At 43.0% G+C, this 19,478-nt stretch overlaps 1 protein-coding gene across 1 annotated transcript; it reads left to right on the top strand.

The window, feature by feature from the left end:
• Window positions 1-3,064: 3,064 nt before the first annotated feature.
• Window positions 3,065-16,413, top strand: LOC107112326 (vomeronasal type-2 receptor 26-like). Its single transcript, XM_015413449.1, has 6 exons — window positions 3,065-3,276; window positions 6,004-6,295; window positions 6,769-7,623; window positions 11,637-11,864; window positions 14,430-14,556; window positions 15,512-16,413. Exons 1-6 carry the CDS (start codon window positions 3,065-3,067, stop codon window positions 16,411-16,413), a joined length of 2,616 nt encoding a protein of 871 aa, XP_015268935.1.
• The last annotated feature ends 3,065 nt before the right edge of the window (window positions 16,414-19,478 follow it).

The raw sequence follows: 19,478 nt of genomic DNA, 5'->3' as shown, positions 1-19,478 counted from the left end.
GGTGAGCCATAACTAAAATGGACACTGTGAGCTGGCACATGGGTTAATATAAGTCCTCCTCAACAACCATTAAATGAAATTTTGGGAAACTTTAAAAAAATAATTCGTGGAGTTTCTGCACTTTCTTGCTGCATTCTTTCCTTGTCAGAATGCACATTTAGACAAATTTCCATTGCAAACTTAGTTACTTGGAGGAAAATTGTGCTGGAAATGTGATCAAAGATTCAATCAGAGAGATGAAGGAAGGAATATATGTTGATATACACTGTATAGTTAAATGATAAATTCTTAAGTAATATTGACCATTCTTCTGTCTTTAATTTTAGTAAGATCTGTATGAACCCTTCAATGGTTTATGAGGTATTGACATTTCCTTCTTTTTTCTTTTGTATTTTTCTGTAAAAATTAAGACAATGTTCTGGTTAAAGCCATAGAGACTGAATTCAGGAGGGCTATGCGAGAGAGGACCATTTGATGCACAGCCCAATACTGTCCAGACAACATAGCCATCACTTCCTCTCTCTTTTGGTAAATATTCATGTGACTGCAGCCAATGATGGTTAGAAACTATGGGCAGGTTGCATTCATTCCCCATGACACTCTGCTTCCAGACTTTCTGAGTCACTATGCAGCTGGTATTTGTCCGGGTCCCCAATTGATTTGATCTGCTGTGCTCCTCTGGCACAGTAATAAGTGCCAGTGTCTCCTGCCTGCATGCCTCTCATCTCCAAATAAACCTCGGATGTGTCTCTGGAGATAGTGAGGTGGCTTCTCAGGGAGTCCAAGTAGCGCTTGTATTGTCCTGGGGGCACCTTGCTTTGGAGCAGCTGGCAGAAGAACTGGGCTTTAGATCAGGAAGTACCATATGCCCCCTTGAAGGGGAGAGTCTCCTGGATGTGGGTGGGTGTGACATGTGGTGGACCAAACATTATTTTGGGGAGTAAGGGGCAAGCAGCCATACCAATTCTTTTTTCGAATCTCCATTGAAATACAGGCCTCTTGGGGGCACCCCAAATAATAGCTTCTGTCACCAAAGCCAGTGTTTGGACCGGGCTCTGCTGTATGTCTCCTTTCAGGGTACAGTCTGTAGAGTGTGGAGATGTGCCAGAGAGGAGGTCCAGAGAGGTCTGAGGGTGCAGTATAGCCCCAATGTTTCCCTGTGTGGTTTTCCTTTGGGCACCTAACTTTGGAGAAGCTGGCACAATAACCAGGCTTTGGAACAGGAAGTGCCACATGTCCTCCTTAAGGGAAGGGTCCCCTGAATGTGGGGGTATATGACACGTGGTAGTCCAAATTTTATTTTGGGATTCAGAGCTTTCAAACTCTTCTCAGTGGTTTTGGTTGAATTCATGAATAAGTCACAAATAAGGAATTAATAAGGAACTGGGAATAAGGAACCAATTTCAGCTTTCTGATTTATTTCCCCCTAATTCCAAGATTTTAAAAGACAACTCATCCTTCTGTTTCCCATTGAAAGGGTTTCTCTTTCTGACCCTTTTAGCTTTATGTGGCAGTCCTACAAAATTAACTCTACAGACGTTTCTGTATCACAAGAATCCAGAAGTTCACGGCAATCTTGTTAACTTCAGCTGGGTTATCTCAATAAACTCAGTGAACTCCCACTTCATCTGGTTTATTTGGAGGTACCCAACATAAAGTTCCTTATGAAATTTCTCAGTAGGCTTTGTACTTCAGACTGTCTTGGTGTTGAAAGCATACGATAGAGGGATTTTTTTTGTCATACTTATCAGAGTTTGGTTTAAGAAATGTAATGAACTTTTTTAAAAAAAAAACGAATAAACAAACAGCTGTGGAACTCAGCCAAGCATGTCTGTGCTGGACACCGCCCAAGCAGAAGTCAAAGTCCCTACTGTAAAGGTTGGGAATTATTTTCAAAAGGCCCTCCATAGACAACGTTCCTTGCCACAAAGATGAATGCCTCCTACAATAACATTCAGTGTACATTTAAAAAGAGGGAGGGGGAGAAAACAGGAAGAATTCAGGAAGTACCAAAACAAATGCTATTGTACATAAAATAAAAACAAATGAAAGGAAACTTTGGTTTTGTATCTAAAGCTGTCTTCAACTAAGAGGAAAGGGGAGGGGGTTTAATAAATTAATAAAAATAAATTCCATAAAATTCCTGCAAGAAGTTTGCAGAAGTCTGAATTGTTAAGATTATCCTTGAACAGAAACCTTTACTTTGATAAAGGAAGGGGGGGACCATCTTTGTGTATTGCCCTTTGAAGAGTCTTTTGATGACCTCCTGACCAAAACGTGAATATTGGCTGGCTGTGAAGGCACTGAGTTTTGAAATTAACATATCAGAGAACACAGATGGCCATGCCAAACCAGGAGGGAAATTGGGGTGGAGGGCAGACGTGAATACACGAACCTATGAATCTGAGTGTTACTGAATTAGCCTCCTTGACTATCTAGCATGGTCTGGTCTACTCCAGAGAGAACCACTGGAGTTTGGCATTGGCTTTCCTTTCTGCATTGAACCCTGTATTGTGTTTCCATTAAAGCTTCATAATTAGGGCCTACTGGTGCTTGCTCAGAAGGAAATCAGGAGCTTACTTCCCTTTTGTTTACCACTGAGCAGCGAGCAGACTCGACTTGGAGCAAGTTCTGGGGGGGGGGAAAGTAATCTCACAACGGTGCCATTTAATTACGCCAGCTAATTTTGCTCACCTATGTAATTACTGAAATTTATTTTCATGGCCAAGCTACAATGACTCTTAGGATGAGTGAGAAAAAAATCAGCACACAAGTCTTCAGGTGGTTATATAAAGAAAATGCTTTCTGTCTCACAGGGCAGAGAAGAATGTGTGCCAAGTTATCTCTGTCGCATTCTCCTTCTCATTTGAGAAGGCAAAAATCAAGTCACTGCATTGGAAGTCTCTGATGGCCATGTGAGGCAAGCATTTCTAGCCTGCCTGAATCTAAAGATAGCTCTGGTCATTTCACCTTCTGCAAGGGTATTGGTAGCCAGAAGCCAAACATGGGAGTTTGTTGATGGACTCAGGGGATTCCCCGAGTAGACAGAAGCTTTGCAGCCAGGATGTTGGTGCTGCTGGCACTGCAGCTTTTCTTCACTCCACTGGTGTGCAAGGATCTCATGCAATGCCATGAGAGAGATGCTCTCCTTTTCCCACATGAGTGGTATCAGTCAGGGGATCTCCTCATTGGAGGGATTATGTCTCAAATGGATTATATTCCTTATCAGTATTCTTTCAAGAGATATCCTTCCTGTGAGACCTCTAGAACTACAAGGTATGGAAACTGCTGTGACAATCGCTAGAAAACGCTCACCAATGCTTCTTTTTAACTGATGGAGAATTAATAAACCACTTGGGGGGGGTATCTCTGAACAATTAGTGCCCACTAAGACAGCCTCAGCAAATCATTTAGCAATGTTCTTATAACAAATCACAACTAAATATTTGTCCTTGAGGGAGTTCCCACCCCCCCTACCAGGAATGAACTCCTGCAACTCATGAAAGAAAGCCAGTGAAGGAATGTATTAAAAAGACAACACATGCAGTCCCTCGGTTTTTGATAAGCCACCTAACAACTTGGACTGTGGCTTCTCTGCACTACCATAGCAAATAGCAATAAAATCCTTCCACAGCTCCAAGGGGTTTTGTGTATGTATCTGTTGTATTGACTAGAAATGGAAGATGAGGTTTGCCTCTTACGCTACTTAATCCTCACTCTGATACTTTCAGCCTCTAAATATTCAAAAAGTTTACACTACTTCACTTGTGAAGAATTGGACCTGCACACATTCTTCACGTGTGAAGAATTGGACCTGCACATCTCATTGCACAGATATCCTTGCCAAGTTCCCCCCTCCAGAATACGGCAAAATATTATTTTCTGTCCTTATTGACTACCTGTTCCTACTTGGTTGGTTCAACTTGAATCAATAGAGATTTGTCCTTTCCTAACGGCATGGCGGCTTGTTATAGTAGATGTATATTTTATATGGGTTTTTTCCCTGCATCCCTCAGTTTCATGAACCTGAGTTAGGTGCCTCACTTGCCTCACCCTCATAACAGCTCCGATAATGAATGATGTCTCTGTGATCTCATGATAAATATCTAGCAAGGTGTCCAGGTGCTGGAATTAAAAAGGTGTCCCTGGCTACAAGGAGGGAAGGAGGCAAGGAGGCATGGTATGCCCCAACCTAATCAGATCTCAGAAGATAAGCAGGGTTAGCCCTGGTTATTACTTGGATGGGCAGCCTCCAAGGAAGACTCTGCAGAGCAAGGCAATGGCAAACCAGTTCTGCTTCTCACTTTCCTTGAAAGCCTCTTGCTGTGATTCCATAAATTGGCTTTGACTTAATGGAACAACACACATATACACCTGGCTCCAATCCTAATATTTTTTAAAATATTGACAACATTCTAGAAATAATAAACTTTTTATTTTGGGACTGTGTTGGGGGGAAAAAGGATCGGGACATGTTTCTCTATTTCAGCAGTTACAGATTAAAATATTTATAGTGCCACAATTAGGGAATTCTAAATGAAGGTTGACAAACTTTGAAGGAGCAGCCTGGAAAGACAATAAAGGGTTTGTGTCTATCTTAGATTACTTGCTGATTTAGAAGAATGAAAAAGGGTATCCAAAGAAGTCGCAAACTGACCTAGGCTGAGAAGTAATTCTTGTCTTCTGGAACTATTTACCGTATTTTTCGGACCATAAGACGCACCTGACCTTAAGACGCACCTAGTTTTTAAAGGAGGAAAACAGGGAAAAAAATATTCTGAACCTTCGGTCCATAAGACGCACTCACTTTTCCTCCCACTTTTTTGGGAAGAAAAAGTGAGTCTTATGGTCCAAAAAATACGGTATTTTAAAAAAGAGGAATTCTATTACTGAACTTTTCTTCAAGAGAGAAGTTTAAAAATTACCAAATCAATGATATCTGCAACTGAAGTGTCTTTAGACAATTTATAACACTGTGAAGCATTAATGATATTGTGGGAAAGACAAAACCATCCCCCCCCCATATGTGGTGGAAATGCTCACATGCCATAAAGCATTGGAAAATGATTGTGCAAAGCATTTCAGCTCATATAGCTTTGAAAATAGCTTGTAGAACCACACTGTTACTGTTAAATTGTGTAGCTGGCATTCTGTTCCCTTTCTGAGAAAAGGTTTTCTGGGCAGATCTATCTGCTCACAGTGTTTGTGGCAGATATTGGAGAAAAATTACTCTCCAAGCAAAGAAAGAATGATTAGATAAAACACCCATCACATTTTTGGCCTAATTAAAATGTAAATCTTTTCAAAATGTCAATCTTCATAGAAAAATGGTGAATAAGATGAAGTAATCAATGTTTATATCTATCTATCTATCTATCTATCATCTACTCTATCTGCTGCAATTAATTTCTAATAATGAATAAAAAGAACTAATTGGGATTATGTAGCAGAGGAAATAATAATGAACCCCTGAATGGTATGATGAATGCAAGAGGTTTCTGTGATATCCTGACAAATATCTAGCAACATGTCTACAGACTGGCCTATGCTCATTCTGTTACAAAGTTGAGTATTGGGGGGGGGGGTGAAATGAGATCAAAAAAGAGAGCTTCAAGGAAATCACTTTGTAGATGTGTATATTTTAAAATCTCCTGTTTTGATTTTTTAAATTGTTTACTAGTTTTTTATATTATTATGTTTATTGTAATTTTAAATATTGTGAGATGTCCTGGGTTGACTTGTGGGGAAGCTTGGGATATCTGTTTAATAAACAAAACCAATAAATAAATCTCTGTTTGGGTGAATTGGTGCATAATAAATATTGCTGGTGGTGAAAGGGGAGCTACAATACACATGAGTCATAAATACCAAAAAAAGAAGAAAAAGAGATAATCTTATTGACTGGAAATGAAATAATGAGTGCCTAACAGGAACAGAACTGTGATAAGATTACTTCATGCCATGTGAAATATGTTTGTGAATCCCTATAAAACTCATTTGCAGTATGGTGACAAAGTTCTACCAGCATGTTCTGGCCATGGTGTTTGCCATAAAAGAGATTAATGACAATCCAAAGATTTTGCCTAATGTCACCCTTGGATTCCACATCTATGACAGCTACTATTATGAGAAGATGGTCTATCGCAGAACACTGGACTTGCTCTTCAAATCTCACAGATTAGTTCCTAACTACAAATGTTCAGCCTCAAGAAACCTAATGGCTGTGATTGGAGGACTTGGCTCTGATATCTCCATTTGTATTTCAGAAATCTTAAGTCTCTACAAGATCCCACAGGTAGGATCTATACATAACTGGCTGCTTTTTCACATGCTGTATCAATTATTCTCTCATGTCTAATACCAGTTTCCTGATTCAAAAACAGGATGAATAATGATAACCTGTTCTGCAGTGTTTATAGAATCAAAATTAAATGCAAATTGTCTTCAGAAGGGCAGGGGAAACAAGAGAGGAAGAGGGGATCAGTTTCCTGATTCAAAAACAGGATGAATAATGATAACATGTCCTTCAGTGTTTATAGAATCAAAATTAAATGCAAATTGTCTTCAGAAGGGCAGGGGAAACAAGAGAGGGAAGGTAGGATCGGACATTTTCGCCATGACCATTTCCCAGAAATGTCATGGTGTTTCCATGCTTGAACTGGAGTCTCCAGTTTTGCAGATTAAAATCTGGATTTGAGACTGACAAATAGCCAAAACACAAAGGTTGAAAGTCTTCCACTGGTAAAATATCTGCTACCTTTCCTTCAGTTCCCATATGGGTCATTGCATCCAGAGCAGAGGGAAGCAGTCCATTTACCCTTTTCTTACCACGTGGCTACTAATGAAACCCATCAATACATCGGGATTATCTGGTTACTCCAGCATTTTGGATGGACATGGGTTGGACTTGTTACAGCAGATGATGACGGTGGAGAGCATTTCTTAAAGACTATGAAACTGTTGCTTCCCCAGCATGGAATCTGTCTGGCCTTCATACAACAAATGTCGCAAAAAATGCGTCCCAATGACTGGACTGAAATCAATAACATGTTCTCAAAGGTTTATTTGTTTTTCAAATTGAGCAAAGTCAGTGTATATGTTGTCTATGGAGATACTTTGACCATGAGATTCTTGATCACGGTAACAAATGTATTAACTGCTGATCATAAGGAACTCACATCTGTTGGAAAGGTGTGGATTACGACGAACCAGATGGATTTTGCTGTAACGAGCCTGGAGAGGGGATTAGATCTGACCATTTTCCATGGCACCATTTCCTTGACAATTCACTCACAGGAGATTTTTGGCTTTCAGAAATTTCTCCACATCATAAAACCTGACAGGACATTAGGAGATGGATTTATCAAAAACTTCTGGGCACAAGCATTTAAATGTGTGTTTGCAAGATTACCAGTGGGAACAAATACATGTACAGGAAATGAGAAGCTGGCGGCTCTCCCTGGGCCTGTTTTTGAAATGTCCATGAGTGGCCACAGCTATGGCATCTACAATGCAGTCTATGCTGTTGCACATGCTTTGCATGCCTTGTATTCCTCCCGATCCAATTACCAATCAGTTTTCCAATGCAAAATTACTGGATTCTGTGATCCCCATTCTTGGCAGGTAATGTCTATACACTCGTAGAACAGATTACACAGTTCTCGAAGAGATGGGACACGGTGGTCATGGCCCATGGGAGATTTCAGTTACTCTGCTAAAATGAAAGGTCTAATACATTTCTTACTTTTCTTGCTGACAACTTAAATTTCCAGAAAGTGGAGAGGAAAACAAGGGGATTTGCTATCTTGGACTTGATTCTTACCAACAGGGAAGAACTGGTTGACGAGGTGAAAGTAGTGGGCACCATGGGTAGTTCTGACCATGTAATTTTGGAATTTACCGTCTTAGGGAAGGTAAAAGCTGTATTTAGTCAGACATATAGGTTGGACTTCAGAAAGCAAAGTTTAACAAACTTAAAGTTATGCTGGTCAGAATCCCATGGTCAAAAATAGTTAAGGAGAAGGGAATTCAAGAGGGATGGGAGTTTCTTAAAAGTGAAATACTGAAGACACAATCACAAATGGTTCCTATGAGCAGGAAAAATGGGAGGAACCTAAAGGAGCCAAGGTGGCTCCATAAACAGCTTTATAAAGATTTGAGAAATAAAACAGACTCATTTAGAAAGTGAAAGGAGGGCCTTATAACCTAGGCTGAATAGAAACAAATAACCAGTGCTTATAGAGAGAGAGTTAGGAAAGTTAATGCTCAGCATGAGTTTAGACTAGTGAGAGATGCTAAAAACAAAAAAAAAGGTTCTTTTCTTATGTTCCAAGTAAGAAAAAAGAGCAAGGACATGGTAGACCCATTGCGGGGAGAGGAAAGTTAAATTGTAACAGGCGATGAAGAGAGGGCAGAATTGCTCAATTCCTACTTTTCCTCAGTCTTCTCCTGTGTTGTGGTCAACAGAACACATGATGAGGGAAGGGAGCTGCAGCCTAGGATTGGCACAGGGGTAGTACATAAACACCCAGTCTCGTTAAATGAAACTAAATCCTCAGAGCCAGATAAACTGCATCCAAGGGTACCAAAAGAACTCACAGATGTAATTTCTGAGCCTCTGTCCATTATTTTTCAGAATTCTTAGAACAGGGGAGGTGCCAGAAGATCAGAGGCAGGCCAATGTTGTCCCCATCTTCAAGAAGGGGGAAAACTCTGCTCTGATTAGACCTCACCTAGAGTATTGTGTTCAGTTTGGGGCACCACAATATAAGAAGGATATAGACAAGCTGGAACGTGTCTAGATGAGGGCAACAAAGATAGTGAGGGGTCTGGAGACCAAGTCTCCCCTGAGCCTCCGGGGAGGGCGGGGTTTAAATATAAATAATAAATAAATAAATAAATAAAAGTCCTATGAGGAAAGGTTGAAGGAGCTGGGTATGTTTAGCCTGGAGAGGAGACGACTGAGAGGTGAGAATAACCATCTTCAAGTGCTTGAAGAGCTGTCATCTAGAGGATGGTGCAGGGTTGTTTTCTGTTGCCCCCGAAGGTTGTACCAGAACCTATGGGTTGAAATTAAATGAGAAGAGTTTTCAGCTAAACATCAGGAAGAACTTCCTGACAGTTAAGTGGTTCCTCAGTGGAACAGGCTTCCTCAGGAGGTGGTGGGCTCTCCTTCTTTGGAGGTCTTCAAACAGAGGCTTGATGGCCATCTGACAGCAACGCTGATTGTCCCCCTATTCAGAATAAAGAGCCAGACACCAAGGGTTGGATAAACTAAGGGCCACTTTATTTAACATATTAACATGTAACTCAACGACAAGGGCCAAGTGTCTAGTGGCACGGCAAAGGCCAGGGGTCATTCCCGACCCCTCCCTATCCATATGACAGGGAGCCACCTTGCCCTGGATTGAGCCCGTGTGTTTGTCTCACATCCGTCTGGCACAACAAATGGGCAATGCCATGGAGATCCCCCCCACACCAAGCCGTACAACTTAGGTGGAGGCTCAATCCATGCAGACCCAAGGCAGGCTGCCATCAGAACCCTGGCTTGCGCAACCCAAAGGCTAATCTGGCCAGACTCCAAGCCCCAAGTTGGGGTTGTTAATTGATGTTCCCCTAGCTGCATATCAATCATCAGCCCTCATCCAGCTCAACTAACATGACCAACCTATGACATAGCACCAACCTAGACCTATTCCACAAACCACTGACTGACTGCAGAAGGTAGGCAAAAAAACATCCCTGACCCAAGCCAATCAGTCGGGGATCAAAAATTCCTACCTGGCCCCCATCAAGGAGCGACCAGCCAAAGCCTGTACAGTGATCAGGGTGGGAGGGTGGGCCAAAGAAAAGGCAGCAACTGAGGGGTTGGGGACAGAGCCAACCATTAAAGTGCACTGGCTCCACACACCCCCAAGGGCCCAGATGCTTTAATTTGCATTGTGCCTGCTCCTTTCCTTCAAGGGCAGCAAAGGAAGCCCCTGGCAATATAGCCGTTGGCCGTCTGCCAGGTGGTGACAGATTCTGTGAACTTAGGCAGATCATGAGAGGGATGGCAGGAAGGGTTGCATCAGTGTGTAGTTTTTGTGGCTTTTTCTTACACACCCAGGAAAATGCTGATCACCACTTCACGGTCAGGAAGCACCTTTTCTCCAGGCCAGTTTGGCTGGAGATCCTGGAGATTTCTTGTCATCTTCTGGATGTGGAACTGCAGTGACTAGCGGTGTGGGGTGGTGGTATTTGTGACTTTCTTGCCTTGTGCAGGAGGTTAGACTAGTTGACCCTGGAAGTCCCTTCCAACTCTATAATTCTATGATTCTATGTGTGTCAGGGCAAAGGATGAATACCTTGCTAGCTAGGACAGTTTTAGATGGGAGTGTTGCAATGCAGATCAGACACCATTTTAGTTTGCTTGCTGTTTGCTTGACCAAACTTTAGTCAAAGAGGATTTTGGGTCTGTGCTAGGCCTGGAATGTGTTGTCAAAGTATGTTGGTGTAAATCTTGAAGGTGCCTTTTAGTCTCTTTGTGCCTTAGAGTCTCCTTTAAGACCTGGGACGACTTCTGATAAGAGAGAGTTATGTCCTTGGACTCCCCACCTGCTAGCACTTAGCCTATTAGCCTGTGGGGCCATTAATTAGCAACAACATTCCCAAGTGATAGCACCTGTGAGTGGGATGGAGTCACCCCATCTTTAGAATGTTAAGTTTCGATTTCAAGAAGAGCAAAAACAAGTATTAATGGATATTGTGGTTACCTTGGTTACTGGTAAATGTGACATCATTTTGTAGGGTGGTGAATGGTTAACAGGCCTGAATCATTCATGACCCTTTTTGCTATAAGAACTCTGGTTCTTGGTAACCCAGGAGAGGGATTTCTTGGAGCTTTGGCCAAGCCAGGCTAAGACTCCAGCAACCCTTCATTATGCCTTGAATATACTTGGATTTCCACTCTGATGGGAATATGGACTTGCACTCTGCCTCTACAAAGCCTTGATACTTTGAAACTGCTTGTACATTGCTTGTGAGTATATAGCTATGCTGGAAAAGCTTAGAGTTTATTATTTTTGTCCTTGCACTGCCTAATGTCTCGTGTTTTATAAACTTTGCACAATTTATTTAAATAAAGAAATATATTTTTACCTTTGCCTGAGTCAATTGAGCTCCACGAATTTCAGAGTCTAAATCTTGTGTCTTGGACTGCTTAGTCACCCACTACCAATTGAGTTTCTTGTTCTAAGTCTGTGGTGAAGGCTGCAGTCTTAGTTTTGGGTAACTTTGCTCCAGACCTGGGGGAACTCAGAAAGTTACCTGGTGGCAGACTACCGGTGAATTTTGTGTCTTGTGTTCCTTGACCCCCAAGCACAGCGAGTTGGGTCTTGGAGAGGATCTGGCTCGGTCCTGTGACAAGTGTATTTTATCTATTCTTTCAATGCTGCACTGTGTTTATTGCCGTGACTGGAAATAATTCTACTGCATTTTCAAATATTGTTTCTGTTCAGGGGTCCAGAGTTATCCAGAGAAACTCAGGCAGGCAGCAAGACAGTAAGACAGTCAGACAGATAGGAAGCAGTTCGTTATTCTAAATATGAAGAGTATAAATGCTGCTTCCCCCCCCATTTCATTCTTTTTTCCCTTAGCTCCACCAGTATCTTCAAAGAATGTCATTTAACAACTCTGCTGGAGAAACAGTGTCCTTTGACGAGAACAGGGAAATGGGTGCAGGCTTCGACATCATGAACATGGTCACCTTTCCAAACAACTCCATCATTAGAATGAAAGTTGGAAGGGTGGATCCCAAATCTCCTGAAGGGAAGGAAGTCACCCTCCATGAGGATTTACTTGTGTGGCACCGTGGGTTCAACCAGGTATGGATTCCAAAGCATTTCAGAGGGCACCTTTGTTTTATGGGTTGCTTATCAGGGTGGCGATGGCAGCAATATCATCTGCATTATACTTGGTCAACATCATCGTTGGTTAATCCATGTAATGTACTCTGTGCCTTCCACTACTAAACAGATGCTAAAGACTAAAGCATCAGTTGTCTCCATTCCTGTCAACACACTAATTAATGATACATCAAGTCTGGTTTTAATCCTAGATCTTAAAATTCACTTACTGATCATTCTGAAGATTCAAAGCTAAGGAAAAATCAGTTTTGTTCGACGTGATAGCAGCCACTTGGCCGAATTCCTGAAATGTAAAGAAGTGAGATTCACAACAAATTATGGTATGGATTGATTGGCCCTGGCCCTGGTTTAATTCAAATGAACCATGAGACTCTATTAGATGCAAAGAAGACAGCTCAGCCAATAAGAGTGGGCAGCTGGCCCTTTTACCCTGCTGCTCCCTCTCACTTTCAGCCTTTTTGCTGCAGCTGACCTGCCCACCTTCTCTGGAGACAGCATGGGATAAGCTGGTTGCTATACAGGGCCAAATAGGAGCTGCGGTGGCTCAAGTGGTTAAGATGCTGAACTGCAGGCTGTGGAAGGTCGGTAGTTCAGCAGTTCGATGCCGCATGACGGAGTGAACTCCCATCTCTAGTTCCAGCTCCTGCCAACCTAGCAGTTCGAAAGCAAGAAATTGCAAGTAGATAAATAGGTACCACTTCGGTGGGAAGGTAACAGCGTTCCGTGCGCCTTGGTGTTTAGTCATGCCGGCCACATGACCACGGAAATGTTTTTGGACAGCGCTGGCTTTGAAACGGAGATGAGCACCACAACCCTAGAGTTGGATTCGACTGGCTTTCGAGCAAGGGAACCTTTACCTTTTATACAGGACCAAGCTGGAATGGGGTGGTCCTGTATGTCAGATGTGCCAGGAGCCTCTTTCCCACCTGTTGTACTTTTTCTGTGGGATGCCCAACCCCCAATTAAATAGGCTTGGTTATAATAACTGGTTAGGGCACAACTAGTTTGGCAGGAACAGGGCAGTTTGCCTTTGATAGGTCAGATGATTCAGGAAGCACCTTGAGACACCTGCATGATGGAAGGTATGTCTGGAACAGGCCCATCGCATGCCTTGCTGCTGGGTGCACTGTGAAGGAGTGGTGCTTAGTGGCATGTTTTGAACCTAGTAGTATTCTTGCAGCTCTTCAAGAGAGAGGGATGAAGTGAGGTACCACTCTGCACGTGGAGATTTGCTGGTGGTGATAAGCAAGCCCAGCTGAAATGCCAGCCAAATTTGGAGCCCAGGTGCATCCGTCCCTAAGGCCGTCAATGTGACTGCCTAGTAGAGCCCACTATCCAAACCATCAGCTTCTTGAAATAAGCAGTGATTTAGATCAGCCATTTACACAAATTGAGGACTGTTAAAGAAAGATCTAAATTACAGGGCTGGATTTTAGAAGTGTGACCTGTGCAAAACTACTCCTTTCTACATCCATTGACCTAAACTGATCTAGAAGGTTTAACTCAGTGTAGGATTGCACTGAAACTTTGCAAAGTTCAGTACGACTTCCTAATATATCTGGGGAAGAGAAGGCAAAGAGACAAACAAGTAAAGAAAAACCCAAAGCAATTTTAAAAGAGCATTGCCATTTTAGCCCTGGCACGGATAGCTCACACTTGTCCGATCTCATTAGATCTAGGATGCTAAACTGTGGCTGCGGTCACACGGGCAGGAAAATGCGGGGGGGAAGCGTGGCTTTTTGCCCCGGGGCAAACTAACGCGTAGTTACTCGATCAGACCTCCCCTGGAAGTTCTGTGGAGGTCCCGTGGAGGTTCCGTGGGAAGGGAGTAGTGCTGATCACAGGACGATCCTGCGCGCAACAAAGAAGCGCGTGATGCGGCAAACTGGGTTTTTCCCCGTGTACACCAAAAATGTGCATGCTCCGTTGGGTGCTTGTGCGCATCCATGGAGACTTGGAAAAAACCCACCCTTGTTCGCAAGGGGACATGGGCGGGCGCCGGATGCCACCGGAAACGTTATCAGATGCCCGCCCTTGCCCCGCAGTTTCCAGAAACTAGTACCTCCGAGGTACTAGTTTTTTGCCGCGCTTCTTCGGCGGGAAGCCTTGGTTGAGCCACAGAAGCACTATGCTTCGCAGATGTGCCAGTGAGATCGCGCCCGGAAACTCCGCCTGTCTTCCATCTCTCTAGCGTGGCTAATGTTCCGTGTGACCGCAGCCTGTGTTGTCCGTGGTTAGTATTAGAATGGGAGATCACCAAAAAAATACTAGGTTTTCTATAGAGAGGCAGGCATTGGCTAAGCTCCTATTAACATCTCTTGTCTTAAAAATCCTACAGGGTCATCATATTTGTAATAATTCTTGGAATTCGAAGCATGCCAATATTATCTGAAGTTCTTTTGTGTCATTGATAATCAGCACCCCCCCTCCCCAGGACAGTTTTTGTCTTTAATGTTTTGTTAGTTGCTATTAACATCCATTGGACTTTAAAGTGCCATTAGATCCTGTCTTCTTCTTGAACAGACCCTGCCGCTTTCGAGATGTAGTGATGCCTGTCAGCCCGGTCATCAGAAAAGAAAAAAAGAAGGGGAGCCGTTTTGCTGCTATGAATGCGCTCCTTGCCCAGAAGGGAAGGTTTCATTCCAGAATGGTAAGTGATTCTGACTTACCCAAGAGCTCTGCAAGCACACAGAAGTCTGCACACAACGAAATGAGAAATATAATAGGTGGCAGTGAGGCAAATGTCACAGTCTGGTCGAGGCTGGTGGTACACAGGCACTTGTTTTGCATAAAGAATACCCCCAGTTGAGTCACTGACATCTCCAGTTAAAATGATCCCAAGCAACATAGCTGGAGAAAAAAAAACCTTGACTTTCACACATGACTGGATAACAGTTAAATGTCTTCTAGATGATACTCCCTAGCACAACGATCACCAGTTTTTTGATCCTGCAGGCAACATTGGAATTCTGACACTGGGTGGTGGGAACCATCAAAGAAATGGCTAGTGCAGAAGACAGAACCAAGCACAAAATATCAGGGAATGATATTGTCAACAAAGCAAGCAGCATCTCTGTTTAACAGGATGCCTTTTAAAATTGAAAATGTTGGCTTAAAGCATTTTCAATCACAGCTTAAAGACACTGGTACTGGGGTTTCAGCTCCTCAAAAGGATCTTTAATATATGCACAGCCAATCAGATCTTCAGTAGCTTGTAAGAATCATTGCTAGGCAATAGCTCCATCTGGACCCACAGGTGCCAGAAAAGGTTTTGGTGGGTGCCATGGCATCTATGGCCACCACACTGGGGATCTCTGCCCTAGCATGGAACCAGTTGCTGGAATTCAGTATGAATAATATGTCATGTATTGAAGCCATTTTCATCTGACTGTAGCAATAGAAAAGAGCAAGTTTCAAAAGAGCAAGAGTCCAGTAGCACCTTCAAGACTAACAAAGTGTGTGGTGGGGTATGAACATTTGTTACTTCTCTTAAGTGAGAAGTGATTCACAAAAGTTCATACCCTGCCACATATTTTGTTAGTCTTGAAATTGCTACTGGACTTTTGCTCTTTTGAAACTGAGATGATCATGCTTCCTTTCTTCAGATATGGATGACTGCTCTAGTTGTCCAGAAGATCAATATCCAAGAAAAGGCAAAGATCAGTGTATTCCCAAGGTGATAAACTTTCTCTCCTATGAAGAACCAGTGGGGACCTGTCTGGCTTCTGGTGCTGTTTCCCTGTCCTTAATCACAGTTTTGATACTAAGAACTTTCATTAAGCACAAAGATACTCCCATTGTCAAAGCCAACAACCAGGATCTCACCTACACTCTTCTCATCTCTCTCCTGCTTTGCTTCCTCTGTTCCTTCCTCTTCCTTGAACGACCAAGTAAGTTGACCTGCTTCCTCCGACAGTCTGCTTTTGGCATCATCTTCACCGTGGCAGTTTCTTGTGTCGTGGCCAAAACCATCACTGTGGTTGTAGCTTTCATGGCTATCAAACCAGCGTCCAGCATGAGGAAATGGGTGGGGAAAAGACTGACCATCTCCATTATCCTTTCCTGCTCCATTATCCAAATGTGTATCTGTACAGTGTGGCTAGGAACCACTCCCCCATTCCCAGATTTGGACACAAAGTCAATGGCTACAGAGATTATAGCAGAATGCAATGAAGGGTCTGTGACCATGTTTTATATTGTCCTGGGCTTCATGGGACTTCTATCCTTTGTAAGCTTCATCGTGGCTTTCTTTGCCCGGAAATTGCCGGACCGCTTTAATGAAGCCAAGTTTATTACCTTCACCATGATGATGTTTTGCAGTGTTTGGTTGTGTTTCATTCCAACCTATCTGAGCACCAAAGGGAAATATATGGTAGCCGTGGAGATTTTCTCTATCTTATTCTCTGGTGCTGGGCTACTGTGCTGTATATTTTTCCCCAAATGCTATATTATTATTCTAAGGCCTGATTTGAACAGAAGAGAACAAGTAATAACAAGAAAGCATTAAAGAATCATGGTATCCCAGCCTATCTCCTGGGGAAGAAAGTCAATGTGCTTAGTCTTCGACTTCGACCATTTGTAGCGCTCCAACTTGTGTCTCCCTGTCTTGATGCAATTGGGCACTTTCAGTCAACATTCCTGTGTTCCTATTCTGTTGGAAAGTGAAAACTATTACCTTTCCCTGATATTCTGTTTAACTCTGTCAAACATAACATTGTCCTCTTGGTTACAAAATTGTCTCCTACTTTCTAAGTACTGGGTAATCATGCATATTCGGCCCAAGCTCTTCAGGGCTTGGGAGCTAAGAGTGGTTGGCCATGATCAATATTCGGATGGGGGATCACCAAGGAGTACTGTGCTTGCTACATGGAGGATGGCAGTGGCAAACTGCCTCTGCTCATCTCATGCCTGGAATGCCTGTGGAAGAGGTCACCTTGAGTCATTTGCAACCCAACATCTTTTTCTTGGTATCACTTTCAATGATGCTTGTGTCTATGAAGCCTCAAAAGTCTTATCTACAAATCAGATGTGCATGCATGAACATGCAATTTAGGTTAACTGGTGTGGTTAGTCCAGTTACCACTAGTTAGCAGAGTGTTTAAATAAATCTACAAATGCAGGAGTGTCACTTTACCAGGTTACTCAGCTTACAAAGCTACACAGAGTCATGTTGCAAGTTTAGAAGAGAAATACTTCCTTTATTTGAGAAGTACACTTTGGATAGAAAAGAGTGGAGACATGATAGAGTACTAACTTACTAGCTAAAGGATAGCAGCAGATGGCAAGAGGCCCATCTGCCTCATGGTGCCAGGAGAGGAACAAATCTCTCTCTTGGTGTGTGCAGGGAGAGAGATCATCTTCATCTGAGAGAGATAATGGAAGGAAGGGATAATCGTCCCAGAGAACATGATCTGCATTTCAAAGGGAACAGTGGCAGAAGAGTAAACACAGGAAGAAAGGTCTGTGTGCTTATCTAGCTATCTAGTCTCCCTTGCCATGACCAGAAGGTCTGACACACAGGGAACATCACACCTGGAACTTCCAACACACACTACATGCTTGTACCCTTTATTCCAGAATTATTTACCATAGTAATAAACAGTGTGTGCTTAGACTGGCTTCTGATGCATTTCTTTCTGAATGAGCATGACTGCTCAGCAGGGTCATCTTGTCCACATGTAGAATGGCATCACTGACCAAGGGAGGGGCTGTGGGTCACTGGTAGAACTACGGTCTGGGGCCCAAAATTTGTTAACTATTCCGGGCCCCAGGGATGCTAAACTGGCAGCCACTAGGGCCAGGGCTTTTTCGGTGGCGGCTCCTACCTGGTGGAATGAGCTCCCAGGGGAGATCCGGGCCCTGCGGGATCTTATGCAGTTCCACAGGGCCTGCAAGACGGAGCTCTTCCACCAGGCTTTTGAGTAGGGGCCGCCGCCCCCCACTGTATCACCACCGTGGTGGGCTGGAAGAGGCCCTGAGAAAAAACACCCGAACACTGAAGCCTTAGACCGTCTACCAGGAACTTTTTGGAACTGTTCCGTCATCTTTGGATTTTGAAGTCCTGCAGAATACTGAGCACTTTATCTGAATTAGGACTGGGATTTTAAGATATATAGTATGTTGTTAATCTATAAGTATATGATGTTTTCTTGTAGCAAGGTTATCTTGCCTTTGTAAGCCGCCCTGAGCCCTACGGGGGAGGGCGGGGTATAAATTTGATAAATAAATAAATAAAAATAAATCTATTGTCCATACAGAAGGCCCCAAGTTCTAATTCCCAGCATCTTCTGTTAAGGGATCAGGTAGTAGGTGATGTGAAAGACTTTTGCCAGAGACCCTAGAGAGCCACTGCCAGTCAGAGTCTGATTCAGTATAAGGCAGCTTCATGTGTTCATGTGTGCTCATGTGACTCCTGCCTCTTCCAGTCCATATCTAAATAAAGGCTTTGCTTCAAGGTCTAAATTTCCAATTGCTGTTTCTTCACTGTGGATACCTGGAACCCACTGCTGGCTCTTTCTTGATCCAAAGAGCAGGGAGACATGGTTAGATCTGGGGGGGAAACTAAAATGTTCATCATCATTCATCTCCCCCAGGAATGGTCCAAATCACTGCAATTTGTACATTTGGTTCAAGCCCCAGCAGGTTTTTCAGAAGGCAACAGAAAACAATCAACAAACCCAGAAATAATTATAAACCTCACTCCTCCTGGCATAGGCCAGGTTCTGTCACTTTAATCTCTCTTCTTACTTTGAGATCAGAGTATGTGCAATCTCAGCTAACACACAAGCCATGCATTTGCAGCTGTATTAAGGATAGAAATAGGGCTTGTGCATTTCCCTTTAAGAAGCCTATTGGTGTCAACAGCTGCCATCCAAGATAGCCTGTTATGAAATAGCTGGGCACAGGAGAGTCCTGTGCCTAGCAAGGACCTTTTTTGCCGGGATGTTGAATTTGGTGGAGTTGCTGCTTCTGTTTCCTCACATGGTGGGCAACACAGGCACTCTGAGGTGCCCCCAGAATGACCCCATCCCTGTTCCGCATGAGTGGTACCAGCCAGGAGAGCTCCTTGTTGGTGGGATGTCCTCTCAGATAATTTACATTCTTCATCACTGTGATCTCAAGACACATCCTTTGAAGGACATGTTTGAGGTTTCAGAGTAAGGATTTTTTTTCCTCTCTCCATTCATGGATGATGTGATGCCAGTGACCTCACAAATCCAACAAAGGTGTTTCTTTTGAGGATGAGTGGGGAAGCATGATTCAGTGTGAGGAGGGTATGAATGGGGAAAATCTGAATGCAGAGAGGTGTGCCATTTCTTTTTAACAGGGCATATTAATGGTGAAAAGCCAAGAAATAAACAGAACATAAGGATTCATAAATCAAATTCAGGGAGTTTAAAAAAATGTGCATGGGTGATATCTGCAAAAGGCAATGTTGATAACAAGAGATGTTTGTAGAGTAATGGATGGGCCTAATGCACCTTCACATTAAAAATCTAAACAGATTGTTTAATAATCAGAAGAGAAAATGCATGGAGAAAGGATTCATAAATCAAATTCAGGGAGTTTAAA

Source organism: Gekko japonicus, unplaced genomic scaffold, assembly GCF_001447785.1.
Source record: "Gekko japonicus isolate JY-2015 unplaced genomic scaffold, Gekko_japonicus_V1.1 scaffold146, whole genome shotgun sequence".
Taxonomy (NCBI): Eukaryota; Metazoa; Chordata; class Lepidosauria; order Squamata; family Gekkonidae; genus Gekko; species Gekko japonicus.
This window is presented reverse-complemented; position numbering and strand designations above follow the sequence as displayed.

Excerpts from the sequence above, each read along its gene's own strand:
- LOC107112326 (XM_015413449.1), top strand. The coding sequence starts at position 3,065 with ATGTTGGTGCTGCTGGCACTGCAGCTTTTCTTCACTCCACTGGTGTGC. Across the intron at positions 7,624-11,636 it reads GTGATCCCCATTCTTGGCAG|CTCCACCAGTATCTTCAAAG; the intron begins GTAATGTCTATA and ends TTTTTCCCTTAG. Across the intron at positions 14,557-15,511 it reads GAAGGTTTCATTCCAGAATG|ATATGGATGACTGCTCTAGT; the intron begins GTAAGTGATTCT and ends TCCTTTCTTCAG.